This window comes from Ochotona princeps, chromosome 2, assembly GCF_030435755.1.
Source record: "Ochotona princeps isolate mOchPri1 chromosome 2, mOchPri1.hap1, whole genome shotgun sequence".
NCBI classification, from domain to species: domain Eukaryota; kingdom Metazoa; phylum Chordata; class Mammalia; order Lagomorpha; family Ochotonidae; genus Ochotona; species Ochotona princeps.
The window spans coordinates 7,433,285-7,457,384 of NC_080833.1; the positions used below are offsets into that span (position 1 = coordinate 7,433,285).

General features: G+C 42.8%; 1 protein-coding gene across 4 annotated transcripts in view; it reads left to right on the forward strand.

Moving 5' to 3' along the window:
* VPS13D (vacuolar protein sorting 13 homolog D) overlaps positions 1-24,100 on the forward strand; it is a 262,915-nt gene that overhangs the window by 58,305 nt on the left and 180,510 nt on the right. For all 4 annotated transcript variants that reach the window (XM_058675413.1, XM_058675405.1, XM_058675416.1 and 1 more), the window contains 6 exons: positions 1,911-2,001; positions 3,998-4,124; positions 5,579-5,759; positions 13,075-13,257; positions 17,446-17,665; positions 22,255-22,465. In XM_058675413.1, coding sequence (XP_058531396.1) covers positions 1,911-2,001; positions 3,998-4,124; positions 5,579-5,759; positions 13,075-13,257; positions 17,446-17,665; positions 22,255-22,465 — 1,013 coding nt within the window. The remainder of the gene's footprint in view (positions 1-1,910; positions 2,002-3,997; positions 4,125-5,578; positions 5,760-13,074; positions 13,258-17,445; positions 17,666-22,254; positions 22,466-24,100) is intronic.

Sequence of the window (24,100 nt, forward strand, 5' to 3'; positions counted from 1 at the left end):
CCGCTAGGCCACGCTGCCGGGCCCAATAGTGTGCTTTTTAAAACTAGAATTTTTGAAGGACATTTATATTGTGAAAAATTTCAAAATACTATAAACAGAAGGGTATAGTGAACTCCCTCAACACCCAACCCTGTAATTCATCATTTCTTTTCTTTTTTTCTTTACTAAAATACTTTAAAGCAAATTCCAATCATCCTATGATTTCACTCTACATGCTGCAGTATTCAGTTATAAAATACAAAATAAAAATGAAACCTGCTGGCATTCTGTAATGTAACAATAATGTATTGTTGTATCTAGCTAAACACATTTACAGAAATTCCTTGATATTGTATAACAGCCACCAGTCCATAATCCGATTTCCCTGATTGTCTCAAAAATGCCCTTTTGTTGGTGGATTAGAGAGGAATGAATGGTTTGAGGGATTGCATGTCTTTCCTTAGTTCTGTATAATTCCATAGAAAATCAAGGTTTTCTGAGCCAAAGTTTTCTCATTTTCAGCATGGTAAAAGTAAAATGTTGTATGAAATTTTTGAATGAGAAGCCAGATGAGAATCCTACCTGATAGTTGTTGTCACAGAACTAGGCTGTGCCTTCTAGAGGGCCCTTCTGGACTTGTCTAGATATGTTTTTCCCTCTTTTTTCTTTTCTTTTTTTTTTTCATAATTTTCTAAGGTAGCAGAGGTTTGCTATTTCTTTTCCTTTTTAATTTTTCACGGTGTGATTCCATAGGCACAGGATTCCCCTCCCACTCCCCACTCCTCCCCTCCACGAGTGCTTCCCCCATGTTGTGTACGTTCTTGTTTTAGCTTTTGATCCTTTGATCATCTGCGTTCAGGACTCCAAGCCAGCTGTGGAGGCAGGCGGGCTCCAGTGCAGTTTCTCAGTGGAAGGCCTTTAGTAACGCTAAGGTTCAGCACTTAGAGCGGGATCGGGTGTTGATGGCTGGAGCCCCTAAAGCATTTTTAGACCAAGTTTGTGTTTTGGTAATTAAGTTACTAGGGATTTTATTTTCTTTCTTCCTGATAACCTTGTTTCCTTGGGATCCTCTGTGGTTTATTTCAAAACTCCTGCTGTAGGGGAACTGGAGTGTCCTTCAAGGTCGTACTTTAACTCTAAAATTCTCCTTTTTTCCGTGTCTTTCATTCTTCCCTCATGCTGTTTTCTCATTCATTCATTTACCGAACTTTTTTTTCCTTTTCCTTTTTGTAACTTGAAAGGCAGTGGTAGTGGTACAGGTAGAGGCAGGTAAGAGAAAGATAATCTTCCATCTTCCGGTTCACTCCCTGAAGGGCAACCATGAAATACAGAGTCCAGCAGCTGCATCCTGGACTCCCACACGAATGACAGGGAGCTCAGTGCTTGGGCCACCTTCCCTGCTTTTCCTAGGATCATCCACAGAGAGCTAGCTCAGAAATGGAACACCTAGGACTGCACCTGGCACTCTGAATGCCGGGCCCCCATGCTGCAAACATTTCTGAGCTCCCTTCATGGTGGTCACTGAGAATAGAGCAGGCAGGCACAGGCTCAGGTGAGTGAATCCAGGAGTGACCCCATGCTCCGTCCTCTGTCTCCTCGCCCTCCTCAGGCCTTCTTCAACCCCAACAAGGGTGCTCCAAGCTAAAAAGGTTGTGGAGACCAAACCCAGCAAACCCTCCCCGTGGAAGTTCTTTGAGTAGTTACATTTACAGTATTGTATTGAAATGCCAGCCTTGCTTGCATTCCTGTGTTAGCAGCAGTGTGTCGGCTCCTGCATTGACTGGCTCCAGCATGCCAACGGGCATCTGCCGACCTTCAGAGCCCTGCCTTCCGATGGCCAGTCTCAGAGCACTGCCTTGGTTTTGTGCTGCTGTTTGAGAGAGACTCCCTTCCATAGTAATCTTTGCCTTGCTTCATCTTCTGCATCCTAGGTTCACTCACTCTCTCTCGTGCTGAATAAGACCACCAGTGAGCTTGCTAAAGCCAATGTGTCCAAACTAGTAGCACACCTGGAAATGATTGGTAAGTGAGGAGCAGTCGACGTGAAGAATCTGGGAAGTATTTGAACATCCTGATCACAGATGTGATTGTGGTTGCCTGCCAGGACTTAGGGTGGCAGTTCCTGGATGCTGGGTTATAGACAGCTGGGAAAAGACACAGGTGTCTGGCACACCTCCTCCCTTCTCCACAACCCATCTCCATCCCAGGAATCGGATTCAGGAGGTTGGCATGGACCCTGGCATCTGTGTTTTTGACAGATTCTATCAAGGTTTACCATACAGTATTTTTGTCGAAAATGCGGTATATTTAACAGTGGGTGGGAGCAGTATTAATAATTGTGTCTGCAATCAGGCATGCAGCCCAGCTGCTTCTGGAAACAAGGGCCTAGGTTCTCCCTGTCTTCTGTGATGACTAGGGGAGTGACCAGTCCAGGTTGTGGATGGATGTAAAAAACTGCTGTTCTTTCTGATGGGTCGTTACAGGTTAAAATGTTTTTTACTATGTATTGGAAAAGTAGATTCGCAGAGAGAAGGAAAGAAAGAAAGATCCTCCTTTCACTAGTTCACTCCCGAAATGGCTGCACTGGCCAGAGCTGAGCCAGTCTGAGGCTAGGAGCCAGGAGCTTCCTCAGGGTCTCCCACAGAGGTGGAGGGTTCCAAGGCTCTGGGCTGTCCTCTACTGCTTTCCCAGGCCACAAGCAGGGAGCTGGATGGGAAGTGGAATAGATGGGATACGATCTGGCACCTATATAGGATGCCGGCACTTGCAATGGATATTTAGCCAGTTGAGCCATTGCACTAGCCCCAGTAGGTTGAAGTTGTTAGTCGAATATATGTGATGAATCATGTCAAGTTTTGGACCTGGCACAGTAGCCTAGTGGCTAAATCCTTGCCTCCAACCAGTGCGACCACTTGGGGAGTGAATCAGCAGATGGAAGATCTTTCTGTCTTTGTCTCTTCCTTTCTGTGTATCTGACTTTCCAATTAAAAGAAATAAATCTTTTTAAATAAATAAATCTTAAAAAACTGAATTATGTCAAGTTCTAAATTGGAGGAGATTATAAAGTGTTCATTGAAGCACAGTTTCTTCCTCAGGATCTTGCAATTAAATAGTGGCTATTACAAAAAATGCTGATGCTATAGTCAAGATAGGGGTATCATTTGGGAGAAGATTGAGCTGAAGCTGAGATCTCATGCATGGCATAATTTATTTTAGAGCTTCTTGGAAGAGATTGTCTTTTAAGATTGCAAAATGCTTGAGTATTTTTGTTTAGAAAATGTTGGGAGTCACAAGTACGTATATGTCTGGTTAATTAGGAGCTAACTAGTTTGCCAAGTACATTCACTTTAGCAGTTGTTTTATAGTGACAGCAGGATGCACTTTGTTTTATGGAAGCAGCAGCTTAGACTGTTCTTTTTCAGTCCCTACATGCTACTAAGAATGGTTCATCCCAGGTCCACACTCCCATTGCGTCAGTTTCTTCTGCTCTCCGCCTCCCGGGGGCTTCAGCTTGTCATGTCCGAGCAGTTTCAGATTTAGATCTTTGGTGTCTAATGCCTCATTAGCTTTCTTCTTTCATTAAGTTATATTAAAACTCACTTAATGTTGCTTGATTCTGACCCTCCCTCCTTTATGTTTTTATCCATAGCACAACGAATAGACTTTACAATGTTTTACCAGTTCTCAGAAAGGGCCAGGTTTCTATCTGTAGTTGTTGATGATTTGCCCTTTAATTTACATGTATTTATTTTTTCATTATTTTCACCTTATAAATGTCAAGTATTAAAATGTAAGAGTGAGATATTTTGATCTCTTGGACTTCTGCATTGAGACTATTTGAAATGTTGAGTGAAGTATTTTTCTGAGTATATTGGAATCTGACAGTTTGCCTTTCGATATTTAGTTTGATTAAAAAGTGAAAATTTCAGGCACGTCTATGCCAGTTTCTGTTCACATATATTTAAGGTGTAAGACCAGAGAGGTACGTAATGACGTATTGTAATGCTCACCTTCCTAGAGGGAGACCTGGCCTTACAGGGCAGCATCGGGAGTCTTTCTCTCAGTGACCTTACGTCCCACGGAGAATTCTACAGAGAACGCTTCACGACAAGTGGAGAAGAAGCCCTCATCTTCCAGACTTTTAAGTAAAAATCTCTCTTTTTCTCACTTGATATTTTGTTGCAGTCACTTTTAGTTTCAGATTTTTATTGAAAGAATAAAGAATGAAGAAAAGTTTTGAAAATAATCTTTATAAGGATAATTGGAAAGGTCTGGTTATGAATATCTTCATTTAAATTAAATTTCATTAGAATGGATCTGCACTGAGGTGGGCAGTCCAGGCTTCCTGAGCAGGTAGGGTGTACTTGAGATCTTTTAACTTACTAAAAGGTATGCACGCTTGGCTGGTTGTGCGCCAGCTCACTAAGTGACCGGACGCCAGTCCCTTAATTCCCATGTGGCCCATTTTCTTTCTGGCCATATCGAGGGGATAGATTTAGACCATTTCACATTGAGCTCTGAGAAGCTCTGCAGTGAGTTCAGCTTCAGATATTGTTGATGCATGAATGTGAAATTACATGATGGGTTTTTTGGCTTATCAAGACCATCCATATTGAGGCCTTTCTGTTTTAGATTTTAGAAGGCCTCAAAATGGATGGTCTCACAAGACTAAGACACAGCTTACAGTGGTGGTTTGCAGCCTTCCTGAGAGCTATTGGGAAACAGTGGCATTCAGGCTCCTCAGTTCTCTGACTCGATGGGTGTAGGGAAGGGTTTGACCTAATATTTGAAAAGTAGAAGATAGAGGAGTGGACTGGTTCACTCCCTAAGTGGTGGCAACAGCTGGAGCTGAGCTGATCTGAAGCTAGGAGCCCCCTCTGGATCGGCCACATGAGTGCAGGGGCCATCCTCTGCTGTTCAGAGGCTGCAGAGAGCTGGATCAGAAGTGGAGCAGCTGGGACACAAACCAGCACAGACAGGAGAATCCGGTGCCACAGGGTGGAGGATTAGTCTGTTGAGCCATGATGCTGGCCCCGGGGGTTTAGTTTTTTTTTAAATGTGCTAATATTTAACCAGGGTTGAGGAAGAACTTCTGAAGGATGTCTGAGGATCTTTATCTTTATTGTCAGGGCTGTTATGCATATAAAAATAAGAATCTAGATTGTAGAATTTTAGATTTTAGAATTTAGGTTGATTTGTTTACATTAGAAATTTCCCTTTTATCTTATGACTTTCTCTTTAGTATCTTTCAAGTTCACATTGTCACGACCTTTGCCAAGTGCAGAGTGAGTGTTGCCTGCCCTTAAAAGCAAGGCAAGGAGGCATAGGTGCCCCCCGCATAAGTTCAATGCCTGGCGCTGCCTGCCTGTTTATGGTGCTGAGTGTCAAATGAGACTATTTAGTGTTCTAAACACATTGCAGAAGCTTAGAAAGGGAGACATTTTTGGAACTTGCTCTTTTAAAGCTAAATTGTGAATTTCTGCTTTAATAGTTAATAGTTGTTGTCTAAGGAAGCCCCTGAGTCCAGGTGGGCTTTGCCTTGAATCTAACTTGTGTTTTGCTGTGGTGTCCACATCATGGTTTCGTCCTCCCTTCCTAGGTATGGGCGGCCTGACCCACTGCTCCGCAGAGAGCACGATGTGCGTGTGAGTCTGCAGATGGCCTCGGTGCAGTACGTGCACACGCAGCGCTTCCAGGCCGAGGTCGTGGCCTTCATCCAGCATTTCACTCAGCTGCAGGATGTCTTGGGACGCCAGCGGGCGGCCATCGAGGGGCAGACGGTGGGTTGCTTCATTTCTCTGAGCTGCTGTTCTGGCTTGAAAGTGTTTTTCACCTTGAGAGATCAGTCTCAAAAATTTCACTGAAAAAGGTTAAAGTCGCTATGTTTTCTAATGTGTCCTCCACATTGCAGGTTACTCAGGGAAATCTGACTGTGCTTGGGGAGCTTTATTTAATTTAGTTACTTTTTTAAACATTTGTTTGTTTTTACTTGAAAGAGCTACAGAGAGAAGGAGAGAAAGCAAGAGAAAGATCTTCCATCTTTGGCTTTACTCTCCAAATGATCCGAGTGGGCCAGGAGCTTCTTCCACATCTCCCATGTGGGTGCAGCAAACCAAGAACTTCTCTGCTGCTTTCCCCAGGCCACAAACAGGAAGCTGTATTGGAAGTGGAGCAGCTAGGACTGGAACTGGCACTCATATGGGATGCCGGTATTAGAGACAGGGGGTTGATGTGCTAATGGTGCCAGTCCCAAGAGCTTTATTCTTTATTATATTATACTGTAAAGTAAAAATGAGAAGTAGGGCCTGGCATGGTAGCCTAGTGGCTACAGTCCTAGCGTTGCATGTGCCTGGGGTTCCATATGGATGCCAGTTCGTATCCTGGCTGCTCTACTTCCCTGCCAGCTCTCTGCTTATTGTGTGGGAAAGCAGTAGAGACCCAAAGCCTTGGGACGTTGCACAGGTGTGGGAGACCTAGAAGAAGCTCTTGGTTCCTGGCTTCGGATCAGCTCAGCTCCTGCCGTTGGGGCCATTTGGGAAATGAACCAATGGGTGGAAGATCTTGTGTCCTTCTTCTGTAAATCTGACTTTCAAATAAGGATAAATAAAATCTTCAAGAAAATGGTAAGGAAATTTACAACACTTTTTGTGCTTTTAGGGGCTCAGTGCAAATGCTTGATAGGCTTTTTTTCAGAATAGATTAGAAATTCCTAAACTCCATGGTTCATGGCATACTCACCAGCTTGAAAGTTTTTTTCACGATACACTCTAGGCCAAAAAACATAACTGATATTTTTCCTATTTCCAAAGTAATTAGGTTTGAACAACTTACTAAGTGTGTATGTGTGTGTGTGTGTATATATGTAAATTGAAAATATAATATTTTTTATTGCATTCTTAAATAACCACAGTTATTTAGCACTGCCCAGCTTCTCATAGTTGGAGTCAGGTTGGACGCCATGACTTCGTTTCTTGCTCCATATTGATTTTCTCTTGGTACTTGTTTTTTATCTCAGCAACAGTTAAGGTCCCTGGTTTGTAAAGGTGCGTGCATCAAGAGGAACGTGACGTGCACTGATTCCAGACGTGAACCAGTTTGGTGTAATGTTGGGCAGCTGTCATGTTCCACTGGAAAATCTGAGGTGTCCTGACAGCAGCCCAAGCAGCTCCTGTAGCCTCCAGTGGCATCTTGGTGCAGTGTAGGAGCCCCAAAGCAATTACAGTATGGTTATTTGGAAACATTTCTTGGTTTTCTTTTTTTTAAGAAATCACTTTATTTTTGAAAAGATTGTTTATTTTACTTTAAAGTCATACTTACAGAGAGAGGGAGAGACAGAGAGAGAGAGAGATCTTCATCTGCTGGATCACTTCCCACATGGCTGCAGTGGCTAGAGCTGTGCTGGTCTGAAGCTTTGAGCCAGGGGCTCCTTGCTAGCCCCATGCACGGCTTTGCACTATCCTCCCAGACTGCTGGCAGGGAGCTGCATTGCAGAGGGAGCAGCCGGGGCTTCAGCTGGCACCCATGTAGATGCTGGTGCTGCAGCCAAGGATTAACGTCCTATGCCACTGCGCTGGCCCCTAAAAAAAACTTAGTTTCTTATTTATCTTCCGGAGAATATATCTTTTCAGAAAATATGAAAGTAATATAATAAAATTACAGAAGATCTGAAAAAATTAGTGGTTCTGCCTGTTTCCTAGTATATAGCAATGATTCAGTTTATTTTCATTTTTTCCTTTATATTTTTCCTGTTTATTATTATATGTTATGTGTGTATTATTTTTCCTATATGTTATTTCCTATATATAACATTTCCTATATATTTTCATTTTTCTCATTATGATCATGGAATAGATGAGGGTACTTAAAAACTACGTGGAAGTGGAATTTAAAAGATTGGTTTGAACCTGGTGGCCATGGCCTAGCGGCTTAAGTCCTCGCCTTGAACGCCCTGGGATCCCATATGGGCGCTGGTTCTAATCCCAGCAGCTCCACTTCCCATCCAGCTCCCTGCTTGTGGCCTGGGAAAGCAGTTGAGGACGGCCCAAAGCCTTGGGACCCTGCACCCGCGTGGGAGACCTGGAAGAGGTTCCTGGTTCCCGGCTTTGGATCGGCACAGCACCGGCCGTTGCGGCTCACTTGGGGAGTGAATCATCGGATGGAAGATCTTCCTCTCTGTCTCCTCCTCTCTGTATATCTGACTTTGTAATACAATACATAAATCTTTAAAAAAAAAACGAAAACACAAGAAACTTCCTTTAAAACAAAAAAAAAAGATTGGCTTATTCGGGGCCTTTAGTGTAATGGTTAAGACACCAATAAAGAAACCTGAGTCCCATGTTGGAATACTTGTTTGATTCCTGGCTTTGGCTCCAGACTCCATCAATTGGATTCTTACATTGAGCTATGTACTCCTAGCTTCTGCCTCAGCTGTTTGTGGTCATGTGGGCATTCCGGGAGTGAACCCGTGGTGGGAATCCTTTCTATGTCTCTCACCATTTTTCGTTTTGTTTTTCTCTCTCTCTCTTCCCTTATCCCTCTCAAAAAAAAAAAAAAAGGTATAGATAAATAAAAAAATATAAAGACTATATAAATACATAAGTTAGGCTTATTTTAACTTGTAACATTTTGAAATCTACAAAAAGATGAGAGTTTGAAAAATTCAAGGAAAATGCAGATTATGAAAAAAATGCATAAATTTCAAAATTTTTATGCACCAAAATGCTTACCTTCAAATCTGTTTTTCCATGAATTGTTTGAATTATCCTTATATAACCTTTCAATCTTCAATTTAAAAATTTAAATGGCATGCATACAATGCTATATAGCACTGATTTTATAAAATGAACGTTTGGGAACACACTCAGCGTGCTGCGAGTTAGGATGGGAAGCACTGTGGATGTCTGCTGTGTGCATCTATGTCCCTTGCCTGTTTCATTCCCTTAAGTAGCTGTTGTTTGGTTTTTATATTTTAATTTTTAAAATTGAAATGAATTCCTGAGCAATATTTTTGTTTTGTTTTTTTTTTGTTTTACATTTTATTTTTTTAATATACTTTTTTTTAATAAATGTTATTAAACTGTGCTGTGATTTTTCTCTTCCCCTAATTAGTGTGTTTGTTAAGCTTGGTTCATATTGTTAAATGTGATTGCATTTAATTTTGTTTTTTAAGATCCATTTTATTTTTTATTGGAAAGGCAGAAACTCAGAAGGAGATACAGAGACAAAGCTCCTTCGTCTACTGGTTTGCTCCCGAGTGGCTGCAATGGCTGGAGCCAGGAGCCTCCTTCAGATGCCCCATGTGGGTGCAGAGTCCCAGGGCTCTGGGCCATCCTCGACTGCTTTCTCAGTCACAACCAGCGAGCTGGATGGGAACTGGAGCAGGCGGGACCTGAATCGGTGCTCATATGGGATCCTGGCTGATGTGAAGCAAAGATTTAGCCACCAGGCATTGCGCTGGGCCCCATTTCTTTCTTTTTTTTTTTTAAGATCCATCTATTTCTTTGAAAGTGGGAGAAGAGGAGAGAGAGGGAGAGTGAGTGTGTGTTCCACATTCCATCCAGCTCCTGACTTGTGACTAGAGAATGCATCCTCTGATGGTCCAAAGCCTTGGACCCCTGCACCCGCATGGGAAACCCAGAAGAAGTTCCTGACTCCTGGCTCCAGATCAGCTCAATTTTGGTTGTGGCGATATTTAGGGAGTGAGTCAGCAGATGAAAGATCTTTCGATCTGTTTCCCCTTCTCTGTGTAAATCTGCCTTCCAATAAAAATGAATAAATATTACAAAAAGATTTAATAATTTAAAAGTCAGTGCTATATAGAGACGTAAAGATCTCTTCCATCTAGTGCTTCACTCCCCAAATGGCCACAACAGCTAGGGCTGGGCCCCTCCAAAGCCAGGAGCCTGCAACTGCAGGTCTCTGACTTAAGTAGCAGATCCCAAGCACTCCAACCATCTTCCACTGTTTTTCTAGCCCCATTTACGGGAGCTGGATCAGAAGTGGAGCCTCTGGGGCTTGGACCAGTCCTCAAATAGGATGCATGTGTTGCAAATGGCTACTTGATTGGCTGTACCACAATGTCAGCCCCTAAGAAATCTTTCAAATTTATAATCTTGCTAACATTTGTATTTTAGGCCTTCTGTTTTGAGCCAGTTACTGGATATAAAATGGTGTTGCATTTGTAACTAGTTTTGATTTATTTGATTTGAGAGGTAGACAGAATGAGTGACAGAATGAATGACCCGTCCATTGGTTCAGTCCCCAAATTCCCAGGAACCAGGGACTCTGTCCAGGTCTCTCCTGTGGCCAGCAGGGTCCTGAGGACCTGAGCCATCACCTGAGGTCTTTATAAGGAGGAAGCTGGATTTGGGAGTGCAGCGGGTGCTCTGACCTGGGGTGTTGATTCCCAAGTAGCATCTGAACTGCTGGGTTCAACACCTGCCCTTGCGTATTACATTTAAAACAATGTGTCTGTGTTTTTGGTTTCAATAGTAGCAGCTCTTACTGTGAACATAATTTGGCTTAGGAAATAAGATGTTTTTGCATTACTGAGTAGTTGGATTTAACTTCCTGGGGTAAGAGGAATATAAAGATAAGTCTTTAAAGCTTTGCTTTGTCAATTTATATAAGGCGAATAGAAGGTTAAAGAAATGTCGCTTATGAACATTTTTAAATACGTAAGCTTTAACGAAAAGCTGATCTTCTCAAGGACCTTTAACCCCAGCCATTTGAATGACAGATTGACAGAGAGAGCTAAAGACCTAACTTTTGTTTGCTATGAGATTAAAAGACCATTTTGTTTGGAATTTAAATTGCTTTATCCAAATTTTCTGTTGACAACAGATATATTTTATTCTAGCTGACTTTCCCTCCTGAAGATTCATTTATTTGAAAGGCAGTGTTTTAGAGAGAGAGGGAGTGGGAGGGAGGGAAGCAGAGAGAATGAGTGCTTCCATCCATTGGTCATGGCCATGTGAGCCTGAGCACTTGAATCATCTGCTGCTGCTCTCCCAGGTGTGTCAGCTGGGAGGTTGATCTGAAGTGGAGCAGCTAGGAGATAAACTGGTGTTCTTTTGGGATGGCCATGTTGCAAGCAGTGGCTTAACTTGTTTTGCCACAATGTTGGCCCCAGCTGATTTTTTTATTTTTTAATTTTTAGAAGAATTTGTTTAGTTGAAAGGCAGAGTTAGAGGGAGAGGCAGAGAGAGAACTCTGTCTCAGGCCCCTTGCCCTAACCCCTGCACCCTGACAGCCCTTCGTCTGTTTTCTGTCACCATGGTTTTGTCTTCTAAAAGAATTCTGCATAAATGAAGTCATATAGTCTGTAGTCATTTGGGTCTGGCTTCTTTCACTTAGCATAATGCTTTTAAGATTCATCATTTGTAGCAAGCAGCAGCAGTTCACTTCACTTTATTGGTGAGTTGTAGTCCATTGTTTGAATATGATACAGTTTGTTTATCCACTTGCCCACTTGATGGACATTTGGGTACTTCATAGTTTGGAGCTGTTGTAAATAAAAGTGATATGAACATTCACATTGAAATCTTAGTGAGGATGTATACATTTCTCTTTTTCTATATACATTTCTCTTGAGCAATACCTAGGAGAGGAATTGCTGAGTCAGAGGACCTGCGTGTTTAACATCATAACGGACTGTCTTCAGCATATTTTGGCTGTTCTCGATTCTTTGCTTTTCCATGTAACTGTTAGACAGCTTGTCAATTTTTGTAACAAAGTTAAATGCAAGTTGCTTGGGATTACATTGGATTTATGGGTGATTTTGTGAGTAATTGACAACACTACTGTCTTCAGACCCTTTGCTGAGATGAACAGGTATCTTTCCATTTTATTAGGTTTTTAATTTCTTTCAACAGTGTTTTGTATATACCAAGCTTACCTCTAGTTAAACTTATTGCTTGGCATTTCCAATTTTTGATGTTGCTGTAATTAGGTTTTTAAAGAATTTCAATGTCCAGTTTGTTGAGAGTATAAAAATTGTAACTGTCTTTTGTATATTGACTTATAGACCTGTATCCCACAGTCTGTTTTTTAAAATGATTTATTTATTTTTATTAGGCAGATTTACAGAGAGAAGGGGAGACAGAAAGAAGTATCTTCTCTTTGTTGTTCACCTCCTAAATGACTCCAATGGCTGGAGCTGAGCCAATCTGAAGCCAGGAGCCAGGAGCTTCTTCCAGGTCTCCTACTTTAGTGCAGGGTCCCAAGGCTTTGGGCCTTCCTTGACTGCTTTTCCAAGCCAGAAGCAGGGAGCTGGATGGGAAGTAAATCAGCTGGGACTAGAACCTGTGAACATGGGATCCTGGCGCATGTAGGCAGAGGATTAGCCAATTGAGTATTGCGCCGTCCTCTCCCCCTCTTCCTCCCTTTTCCCCTCCCCCAGGAGGGACCACAGTCATAATAAATTTACTCTAGGTGTTTTAGGATTTTGCACATGCACATAGATGATTGTCTGCAAATAACAGTTTTACCTTTTTCCTCCCAGCATATATTCTTTTTGTTTCTGTTTCTTTCCTCTTTACATGGTTTAGGGCTTCCAGGGCAGTGTTGATAGAAGTGGTAGGGCTGGTTAGCCTCACCTGTTCCTGATTGTAGAGGAAAGTATTCAGCTATTTATCACGAAGTATGATGCTGGCTTCAGGGTACTGTTTATTTTTAAAGATTTATTTATTTGTTTAAAAGGCAGAGGCATAGAGAGAGAAGAGACAGACAGAAAGATCTTCCATCTGTTGTTCACTCCCCAAGTGGCTGGAACTGCCAGAGCTGAGCTGAGCCGAAGCCAGGAGCCCAGAGCCTTGTCTGGATCTCCCACATGGGTGCAGGGTCCCAAGGCTCTGGGTCATCCTTGACTGCTTTCCCAGGCCACAAGCAGGGAGCTGGATGGGAAGTGGAGCTGCCGGGATTATAACCGGTGGCCAAATGGGATCCTAGTTTGTGCAAGGCGAGGACTTTAGCTACTAGGCCTACTACCGCACCAGGCCCGCTGGTTTCTAATTTAATTCCATGGTTGTGTAAAATGTAGTTCTATGTAATTTTCATCGTTTTATCAGTTCATGTCAGTTTTCCTTCCTCTTGCAGGTACGAGATCAAGCCCAGCGCTGTCCACGGGTCCTCCTGGATATTGAAGCCGGGGCTCCTGTTCTTCTTATCCCAGAAAGTTCCAGATCAAATAATCTGATTGTGGCAAATCTGGGGAAGCTGAAGGTCAAGAACAAGTTTCTGTTTGCTGGTTTTCCTGGAACCTTTTCCTTGCAGGATAAGGTGAGTTGACTCTTCCCAGCTGTTCCCTTCCTGGCCCTCCTGGAATGTGGCACTGACAGAGGGCCTCAGGTTCTGCCGTGTGCCCTGTGGCATCTACAGTTCCTGTTGCCACCATTGCAGCGAGTGTGACTGGGAAGGGTTTTTGTTTTTTATATTTTATTGTCACTTCATTAGCCTTTAAAATGAAGGTGATATAATCCTTACTAACTGTGTGTATTAACTTGCATTACATAGCAGAGCACCCAAGGGAGCTGGCCTTTCATCTTTTTATAATGCTTTCCATTTATAAAATATTTGTCCTATGCTAACAGCCTTTTACTCTGTGACTTTTTTCAGAGGAGTGATGTGTGATTTGGCGTGTATTTGAAGACATTCAAAGCACCTTCATGAGACCTCGTGCGTCTCTTGCTTTGTAACTTTGCATCACGTTGCCACTGATTTCTTACAGTGATGGTACATGGTTAGGATGAGCATGTCATTTTTTCTGACGTTTGGGAAAGCTCTTGGAGAATAAACAGCGAGGATGGAAGCAGCTAAGAAATCCAGCACGCTGAGGGCCATGGAGCTCGCAGCTGGTCTTGCCAGCCCCTTGCACTGTTTTTCTTTTGAGGGGTTGGAGGGATGTTTGTGGAACTAGAAATGAAGACTTGTCGTTGTTGGTGTGTGTTTTCATCATTCCTTGCTGGTTTCCACAGCAGCTTTTTAATCTGTGTGTTTATCCAGTACAAACTCATTTTAGTGTGCCAGGAAAGCACTTACCAAAATCCCCATCTAGTTTGGTCTATTTTTAGTCTTAACAGCTAACTACATGGGGGGAAGGGAACCTTTGAGAAGATGTGTGTAAGACTTGATTCTCAGACTTCATCACTATTGAAAATAGCAGTACATATCTGATATATATTGACTGGTAATTGACACCAGCATCTGCTAAATTGTTTACATATAGAAGGAGACCATTTCCTGTATTCACAATGCTGTTAACACCAAATGTGTGAGGTCCTTTCCTCCCACCCCTCCATCAATCTTACTCTTCCTGTCTTCCTATCCTTCCAATACCAACAAGTCATTCGGCAGTTCAGTCCAATGCTGCCTACCTGAAATTAGCATGGGCTCGGTAGGTTCAGGGCTCAGTCTTGCAGAGAGCCCCTATAAACACACGTCTAGCTCTTGGATATTTATGTAAAATTGGAGTTTCTTTGTAAAAATCCACTTCTCCATACTAGGATTAAGTTTCTTTGAGAAAAATAATTGCCAGCGACAATTTCTGTATTATTTATCACCCTTTCCAGGATAGCTATAGCTGTTTTGGATTTTCAGAAGTGTATGGCAATGGTTGATTAACATAGATGAAAAATTGCATTGTTACTATAGAAAATAACTTTGAGCAGGTGCTGTCCAGGTCTCTAGATGTTGAAAGGAGAGAAACGAAAGAAGGTGAGTAGTCATTATAAAGACTAGTATTTACAAGGACTTTGCCAAGTTATTTTCAGTGAGGTTCTGAATATAGTAGGGAACTGACAACATTTGTTGTCCGTGTCTAACCTCAGAGTGCTACTATTTTCTTCAAATTACTGTCTCCACATTTTTCTGTTTTATTTTTCAGTTGTCCACTGACTTGTTATCATTAACTAAAATCGTCCTGTGTCAGCAGTATTTATGCAGTAGGATAGTGAGGGCCTGATGAACTATGTTCAGCAGCATAGCCTGGGCCTCTGGATTCAGGGAGGAGGGGATGGAACAAAGGGCTAGAGGTCAGGTTCTCCAAGTGTCGTCTCACTGACAGCCAGCTGTTTAAGTAAACTGGACGCAGTGATCACCTTAAGCAACAGCGAGTAAGACCCTCGCGGCAGTGTGCTACCTCCCAGAGGCAGAGTAGGATCGATGCTTCATGGGTTCCCTTCCGACATAGCTGCTGAGTGAGAGCAGGAAACTCACAATGCCTCACCTGCTCTCCTGTTGGAAAGTAGGTCCTTGTGATCAATTTTTATTTTGAGGCCAGAGTAGATTTTTCAGGAAAAGGTCAATTAGAAGGGGTGATCAAGTTTAATGATACCATTTTTTCCCTCACCATTCCTTAAAAGGTTAGGGACCAATTTCCAGTATTAGAGATATCTATATATGGAATATACTAGACTCTAGGGTTAGCCTCAGGAGAAAAATTGCCAGAATATTTCAGGATGATTTTGCAAAAGGGTTTGCTTGGTTAAGCCAAAAAGTGGTACATGATTTATAGCATTTTAATGAAATAGCTTTCCTATATTTGTTTTTTGAGGATTTGATTTTAAGTGGCAATACATACAAGGATCCTTTTCTTTTCAAAGAGTAACGCACCTTTTTGTCTCCTCATTATTCTGAAAACCGTTAGGGGATTCAGCCATAAATTCATATTCATATGCTTAAGAAAGTGAATCCAGGTTTTCATTACTTGGGAAAGCCTTCTTATCAGTCATCCCTCCTTTTTTAAAGATTGATTGATTGATTGGAAAGTCATGTCCTTGCAGCCTGATAATGAAAATCTCTCTATTTTTTTTTAAGCACTAGGGACTAATTTTTTTTTATGCTGTTATTTTATATCCTGAAATCCTAGAAGAGTTACCTTGTTACCTGCTGGTGGTTGTTCTGTAGAATTCCACAAGGGCTACTTGGAGTGTGTCATTGGCTGCAGTGCTTGTGTTGCAATGAAGCTAAATGCGAAGCTCACCTCTCCACACGCATAAGCTTACCGGGCAGGGCCTGGCCAGGAGACCCATTTCCTTCTTCGACAGATTTGCCCTTTAATAACACTCACATGGGAGGTTTGTCTTAACACGCATTCCGGTGGTTAACGAAGAGGAAATAATCCTGAAACCAGAGCTTGCAGGGGGATTATTTGCTCTGGAGCTTGGCGATTCTTGTGTGTTTGGAAATGTTTTACATAAATCCATTTCTTAAATTGTACAGGTTTAAATTTTTGCTTATGCTTTCCTTTCGCTTATGTCAACTGCAGCCTGTCCTTAATGCATTGCTTCTAAGTCAGAGTGTTTCACACACTTGGGTCAGTCTCCCCACAGTGTTGGTTACTTATACCTGAATAGAGGGGATAGCGATGAATCGGATGAAAGAGCAGCACTGCTTATGTTTGGATAAACTAAATAAGAGGGAAAGTTTTCATGTTGATGTACTTAAATAATAGCATTTACCCCATAATTTGCCTTACCAAAAAAAAAAATGTACAAAGTAAGAACTGATTTCTTTTTCTGTGTCCAATAATTGCAAATCCACATAACTGTGGAGAGAATAACGCTTCTGCATCCTTTTTCAGAGCTGGCAAGAGTCACGTGTCTGTGGCAGTGCTAGCAGGAGGCTGGCAGAGTTGCTGGTCCCTTCCGCCCAGTGGGCACGTGCGAGTGGCTCTGCGGGGACAGCCTGACGATGCAGTTGCTGCTGCACAGACTTGTAGGTCAGAGACTTCAGTCAGAAAAAAGTGGATTATTTAATAACCAATTATTGAATCATAGATCTTTAAATGAAGGTAGTATGTATGAAAGGAGTATAATATTTTCAGTAGAATTATAGTCTGTCTTATCCTGTATTCACTCTTCTTAATCTTTACGTCTGAGCAGAACCATCATTGGAGTGTGAGATCTGTGTTTTCCAAGTTAATCTAGAAAGGCAAGACGTGTAAACGTGTAAGGGTGACCTCCGTAAGGTGCAGGCGCGTCTCTGTGTCCGCTCCCACGGTGCCGTAAGGCACATCTCCTCAAACAAGGGGCTTTCCCCTCGGCAGGCAATACTATGCTGTATTGCTGAGATGCTTGTTGTTTGTAGCTTGGGTTTTTCGTGTGGTGTTTTTTTTTCTTTTTTTTTTTTTTTTTTTGCATTTAACTTAAGATTCAACCACCTGAAACAATTAGCGTATTGACATTTACTCTTGGGCCACAAGATGCTATGTTTCCATAGAATTGCTGTTGTTCTCAACAAGTGTTGAATAATATGTAACATCTCTGCACGTATAATTTATATGGCAGAAAATGGCATGACTCTGTTTTCTTCTTCTTCATGAAATCTAGGAGGCTGAGAGGAGTGCAGGTGTGACCGCATCTTTGAAATTCCTAGAGCGAGAGAGGACTTACAGTATATCGAAGATACTGTGTACCTGCATCCCAGCTGCTGCATTTTAGAATGATGTTTTTCTTTCTTTCTCCCCAGGAATCTGTGCCTTCAGCTTCTCCAACAGGTACCCCCAAACACAGTATGAGGAAAATGACAATCACAGAGAACCCCAAGGGAGCCCACTCCTCGGGGCTATTCATGATGCCTTCTGCTGGAGGCAGTCCGGAGAGCCAGAGGGACTCTGTGCCTGGTACCTGTGCCAGGCAGCGAGGGCAGCAGGCCGCATCATTTGCAGGCCATGTTTCCAGCAGTCCAGGTAAAACCAAAGGAAGGAACTGTATATGGTGGTGAGGAAATTCCTGTGTGTGTTCTAGGAAGCTAAGGGGCAGGGGAGCTGGCAGTGTGTGGGGATTGACATGGGTAAGGCACTGTGCCAAGCAGATGCCAACAAAGATGGCATTTCTTGAGTGATAATTAATATTAGTGTTGCTTTAGAAGACTTAAAGGTGTTAGGTATGGATCTAGCTAGTAAGGTTGAATTAGCAAGACACAGCATAAATTAAAAGACTTTAGATTCTCTGTTAGAATCTCATAGATTAAGATAGTTACCTCAGTGCCCGGTGTGGTAGCCTAGTGGCTAAAATATTCATCTTGCACACACCAGGATTCCATATGGGTACAGGTTTGTATTCCCAGCAGCCTGGGGACCCTGCACCCTCATGGGAGACCTGGAGGAAGTTCTTGGCTCCTGGCTTCGGATCGGCACAGCTCCAGCTGTTGCCATCCCTTGAGGGGGGTGAACCAATGGACAGAAGATCTTCCTCTCTGTCTCTCCTCCTCTCTGTATATCTGACTTTGCAATAAAAATGAATAAATGTTTTTTTTTTTTAAAGAAAACATTATTGTGAATTAGATAGCAAATACTGTAAGCAAAGGAATGGTAGACACGGACCTGGGGTGGTTATATGACAGAGCTGTGAAGAACGCTGCTGGGGAACAGAATGATGGCTCAGTGGCTACACCCTTACCTTGCTAACACTGGAATTCCATCTGGGTGCCAGTTCATGTCCCGGGTGCTCCACTTCCCATGCAGCTCCCTGCTTGTGACCTGGGAAAGCAGCATAGTAAGGCTCAAAGCTCTGGGACCCACATGGGAAACCTGGAAGAAGCTCCTGGCTCCTGGCTTAGCATTGGCTCAGCTATGACCATTTGGGGAGTGAACCAGTGGACGGAAGATCTTTCTGTCTCTCCTTCTTTCTGTAAATCTGCCTTTCCAGTAAAAAGAAATAGATCACTAAAAAAAAAAAAAAAAGGTCTTGAAGAGGAGGAAGAAGAACACTGCTGGGGGAATCTGCATCCCATTAGTGTGGAAGGATTTTGTCCTGGTTCTGTTCCCAGTCACAGCGCTCCTGCTGATGGGCACCTTATGGGGAAGCAGGCAAAGGCTCAGTAGTTGGGTCCCTGCCACCCATGTGGAAGACGTGGTTTAATGCCTGGTTTTGGATCGGACTTACTCTCTGGCCCTTGCAGGCATTTGTGGAGTGAACCAGCAATCGGAGACATGTAATTATAAAAATGTGAGGCTGACCTTGTGGCATGGTGGTCTAATCTTCCACTTGTGATGCCAGCATTCCATATATTGGAGAGCTTGTTTAAGAGCGCTGGCCACTCTGCTTCCCACTGATGTGCTTCCTGTTGATGTGCCTAGGAAAGCCTGTGTGCGCTTGGCCTCTCCTGCTCTCTTGGGAGGCCCAAGTGGAGCTCCTGGCTCTTGGATTTAACCTGGCCCAGGCTGGAGTGTCATGGCTATTTGGACAAAGAGCCAGTGGGTGGAAGATCTCTCTCTGTCTCTCTCTGTTGCTTTGTGCTCTACCTTTCAAATAATAGATAGGTCAATAGATAATAACGAAATAAACTTTTAAAATAAGTAAACAATTAAAATTTATAGATAAATCATCCAGGTTTTGGTATTGTTTCCTAAAATGTGAACATACTTCAAAAGTTCATGGAAAATGGAGTCAAGTAAATTTATTTTGGTGTCGAGTATTTTTGAAATCCGTGCATATGATTGCTGTTCGGAAAGTTCATGGAAAATGCATATGATGGACAGACTGAACAGATTTCATAGCTTCTTTTGCACCAAATGAAATTTTTGTTTACTAGAAATATTTGGTTGTTCTTAATGAGCTATTGATGGTGTAATAAAATAAATGGTACCTAATTTAAACATATAAAATAGTTCATTGAAAAATAATCTGACAACAAGATAAACATCTTAATTTTGTTATTCCCTGAAATTTTTCAAGTACCTTTGGAAAGCAGTCATTCCAGATAATTTTGGAATTTGACTTTTTTTTAATGATTTTTTAAAATTTTTATTGGAAAGTCTGATATACAAAGAGGAGGAGAGACAGAAGGGAAGATCTTCTGTTTGTTGATTCACTCCCCAGGTGATTGCAACACCTGGAGCTGAGCCAATTCAAAGCCAGGAGCGGGAACCTCCTCCAGGTCTCCTATGTGGGTGCAGGATCCCAAGACTTTATGCTGCCCTCGGATGCTGTCCCAGGCCACAGGCAGAGAGCTGGATGGGACGTAGGGCTGCCAGAGTTAGAATTCTCCTCTCCTCTTCTCCCACTTTCAAAGAAATAGATAGGTCTCAAAAAAAAAAAAAAAAAAAAAAAAAGAAAGAAAGAAAGAAATGGGGCCCCACTCAATGCCCTGGTAGCTAAATCCTTGCTTTGCATCAGTCGGGATCCCGTATGGGCACTGGTTCATGTCCCAGCTGCTCCATTGCCATCCAGCTCCCTGGTTGTGACCTGGGAAAGCAATCGAGGACAGCCCAAAGTCTTGGGACCTTGCACCCACGTGGGAGCCCTGAAAGAGGCTCCGGGATCCTGGCTTTGGATCAACACAGCTCTGGCTGTTGCGGCTGCTTGGGGAGTGAATTAGCAGATCTTCCTCTCTGTCTCTCCTCCTCTCTGTATATCTGACTTTCCAATAAAAATGCATAAAAAACTTAAAAAAAAAAGTGATGGCACCTGTAACAAGTGATTTGGACTGTTGGGAAAGATCTCTCTTTTTTTTGGCCTGGTGCAGTGGCTCAAATACTAAATCCTCCCCTTGTAAGCTCCTGGATCCCATAGGGGTGCCGGTTCATGTCCCAGCCGTTCCACTTCTTCTAGCTCCCTGCTTGTGGCCTGGGAAAGCAGTCGAGGACAGCCTAAAGCCTTGGCACCTGCACCCACCTGGGAGACCTGGAAGAAACTTTTGGCTTTAGATCCGCTGCGGACCTAGCTGTTGTGGCCATTTGAGGAGTGAACTCGTGGATGGAAGATTTTTCTCTCTGTCTCTCCTTTTCTCTGTAAATCTGCCTTTCTAATAACAAGAAATAATTATTTTTTTAAAGAACATTTCTTTTTAACAGTATTTCTTTTCCTGATTTGCTGTTTGTTTCTGAAATTCCCGTTTGTGATACATTGCCTTGGATTTGGGGTAGTGGTTTTTACCTTGTTTCCCTGCATTCCTAGGATTTCGTCATAGAACCCCAGGGAATCTCTCAGAAGGCTGTTTCATTCCCATTCCTTATTCGCTTCCACCAGGTCGGCTCATTTGCACATATTTCTCATATTCACCAGTGACATCAAGTAATAACTATTTTACTTAGTATCTACTTTATGCCAGATAGTATAATAATTTGTTGTATAATGCATTAACATGGTGTAAGATTGTTCTAGAGGCTAATGAGAAAGACATTAAGTAAGCATATAAATATTGATAGCTTTTAATGAATGTTTTCATAGGAACCCAGTTTAGATGGAAATGAGAAGGAGGTGATGTCACATTGGATTATTCAGGCAGCAGAGAGCCTGACATTTGAAATCCATAAGCCTGGGGCTTACTCAGCCAGTGAGAGGATGGCTTGAGATGAGCTTGGAGAAGTGAGCAACAGGCTGACGTAGGGCCTTGTAGGGATTGGAGGGGGTTTTACAGAAAGAATTTTGGATTAAACATAGCCATGAAAGTGTATAAAGGAAGGGAATGTTATGGTCCATTTGTTTTTTTGAAGGATTACCCAGGTATTTTGTGGGGTGAGTGGTTTTGTTAGGCCCAGAATCGAATTCTGTATGTATGTTGCAGGATTGTTTGTGGTGGTCTAGGCAAGAATGAAGCGTAGTTTGGATTTGATCAGTGGTACTGGAAATGGTTACACATAACTTGGAAAAAGCATGTTGCTGCTGGGAAAAGTTTGTAAACCTTTGGATAGATTTGTCTCTAGGGAGCAATTGCAGGTTAAGTCATTTTGACTTATAAACCTTTTTTTTTTTTTTTTTTAATTTATTTATTTTTATTGAAAAGGCTGATATACAGAGAGGAGGAGAGACAGAAAGGAAGATCTTCCGTCCAACGATTCACTCCCCAAGTGGCCGCCACAGCTGGAACTGAGCCAATCCGAAGCCAGGAGCCAGGAGCTTCTCCGGGTCTCCCACGCTGGTGCAGGGTCCCAAAGACTGCTTTCCCAGGCCACAAGCAGGGAGCTGGATGGGAAGCGGGGCTGCCGGGATTAGAACCGGCGCCCATATGGGATCCTGGCATGTTCAAGGCGAGGACTTTAACCACTACACTATCACGCCGGGCCCACTTATAAACCTTTTAACATCACTTCGTGCCTCAAATAGGAGGCAACCTGGCATGTGCCAAGTATGGCAGAGGGGTGCATTGAGCTTTTCATGGGGAGGCCTTGCTGCCATGGTGCATACCCAATGGCCAGTTTCCTCAGTAGTGGATAGCTGGGTCAAGTGGCAGTTCAGCAGACAGAGTTAACGTCCTGGAGCTTGATAATTTTGTTTGGGGCCAATCCTTTTTGGGACCCCTTTTCTTCATGATCTCTTTCTTTGGGCCTCCTAGAAGACCACGTCTGCCTTTTGGACTGCATTGTCGTGGATCTGCAGGACATGGACATCTTTGCTGCAGAGCGACGGCCTCGCGAATACTCCACCCCCTCCGAGGACAGCGGTGGAGATCTCGTCTTCCCCTCCTATTATGTGCGGCAAACAGGAGGAAGCCTGCTAACTGAGCCTTGCAGGCTCAAATTGCAGGTGGAGAGGAATTTAGACAAGTGAGTGTTTCCCTTTCTGAGTAACTGTTGTGAGTATCATCTGCTGTTTTAAGTCACAAAGGGCATTCGCTGTTTCCTCATCTGCTGATGCATGTTAGTGAGTCCCTGCTATGTGCTAGAGTAGATGATTCTAGTTTAATGTTTAAGTCAGTGCTGTAAACTGTGTGTCAAGGTGTAAGTGCCTTGGAAACAGATGGATTTGGGTGGTGATGGAGGATGGTGGCGCGTGGACAGTCTTCTGGAAGAGGTGGACATTTAGATTCTGGGTTCAAAATGCAGTAGGCTGCGAACCTGCTGCTCTGATCCAGAGTCGGCCTAACTGTTTAGGTGCAGTGTTGCCCTTCTTATTCCAGTGAACGATGGAAGTGCTTCGTAAAGACTGAAGAGCTGACCGTGACCGGCCCGGTGGTTGGTCTCAGCACTCAGGATGCCCTTTCTGTGGCTCAGCCAGTGCTTCCATTGTCATTTCCGTATGTGCCTGGAAATTTCTAGGAAAAATAAAATTGCTAGATGCCATCTGAGAGCAGGTTCAAGGCCAATGTCCAGGTGTGTATTTCACCAGGTCCTCTGAGGTTCCCTTAGCTCACCTGCTCCTGTGCATGGACTAGACACTTCTGGTTCCAGTGGGTGACCAGTTTCATTTTGGGGCACTAATTATGGAGAAGTTAGCAACATTTTTGCATCTTGACTCCTGAGGGAGAGAGAGGTAAATGTGGCTATGTGGTGACAGAAGAGATTTTCGTTTGTGGCATTTTGAAAAGCCGCCTCACTAATTGTGTAGAGTGTGATTTTAAACTTGCTGTGGCAACTCCCCTTCGTAATTTTCAGGTTTGGGCAAGTCATTTAATGTCCCCACCCTTTTTTTTCTCTGGATTAACGATACAGTGTAGCTGTTCTCACTGGGATGTTTGTGTTTCACTCTTTCTTGTTATTCAAGTGCTGCCTGGCTGGTGTTCAGTTATGGTTGGCATGGGCTCTATTTGGTTTTACTGGCTTAGCAGTATTAAGAGGAGCTTCAGTATTTAGAAATTGAACACTTTGTTTTCTTTTGAGGCAATGCTTTAAAAAAAAAGTTGCTCTGCTATTCTGCTTATCTAAACTTTACCCACTCCCAATAGTGTTTATGTGTGGATAATTATAGTCTGTTAGTCCCACTAGGAGGTGAGACTGAGCACAGGGTATCCTGTCAGCTTCTCACAGCACATAAATAGGGACCCAGGAGGCAGTTGGTAATCCTATCCACTTACCCTCTCTTGATCACATCATTGGTCTTGAAAACTGTTGTATGTAGATTTTTCTGAATAGACAATATAATTGTTTATATTTTCCATCCCGAATCCTAACCTTCCATGTCACATGTTCAGAGCATAGTTTCTGTAGGATCCATGATGCCCGTTTTGCCTGGGGAAGGCTGTAGGAAGAAACCTGTTGGTGTGGAGTCTCCTGATCCGGGCACTTCAGCTGCCTTTTGTCTGTCCCAGGTGAAATGAACCACCTATTCAGTTTCTACCAAAGTCCCATCTGAGTTTTTTTTTTTTTTTTTAATTACTACTGAATGTGAAAATAAGAGTTTGACATCTTCTTTATTTACTTTCCCATCTATAAAGTTTAAGCTATTTTGCAACCCCATGAGGT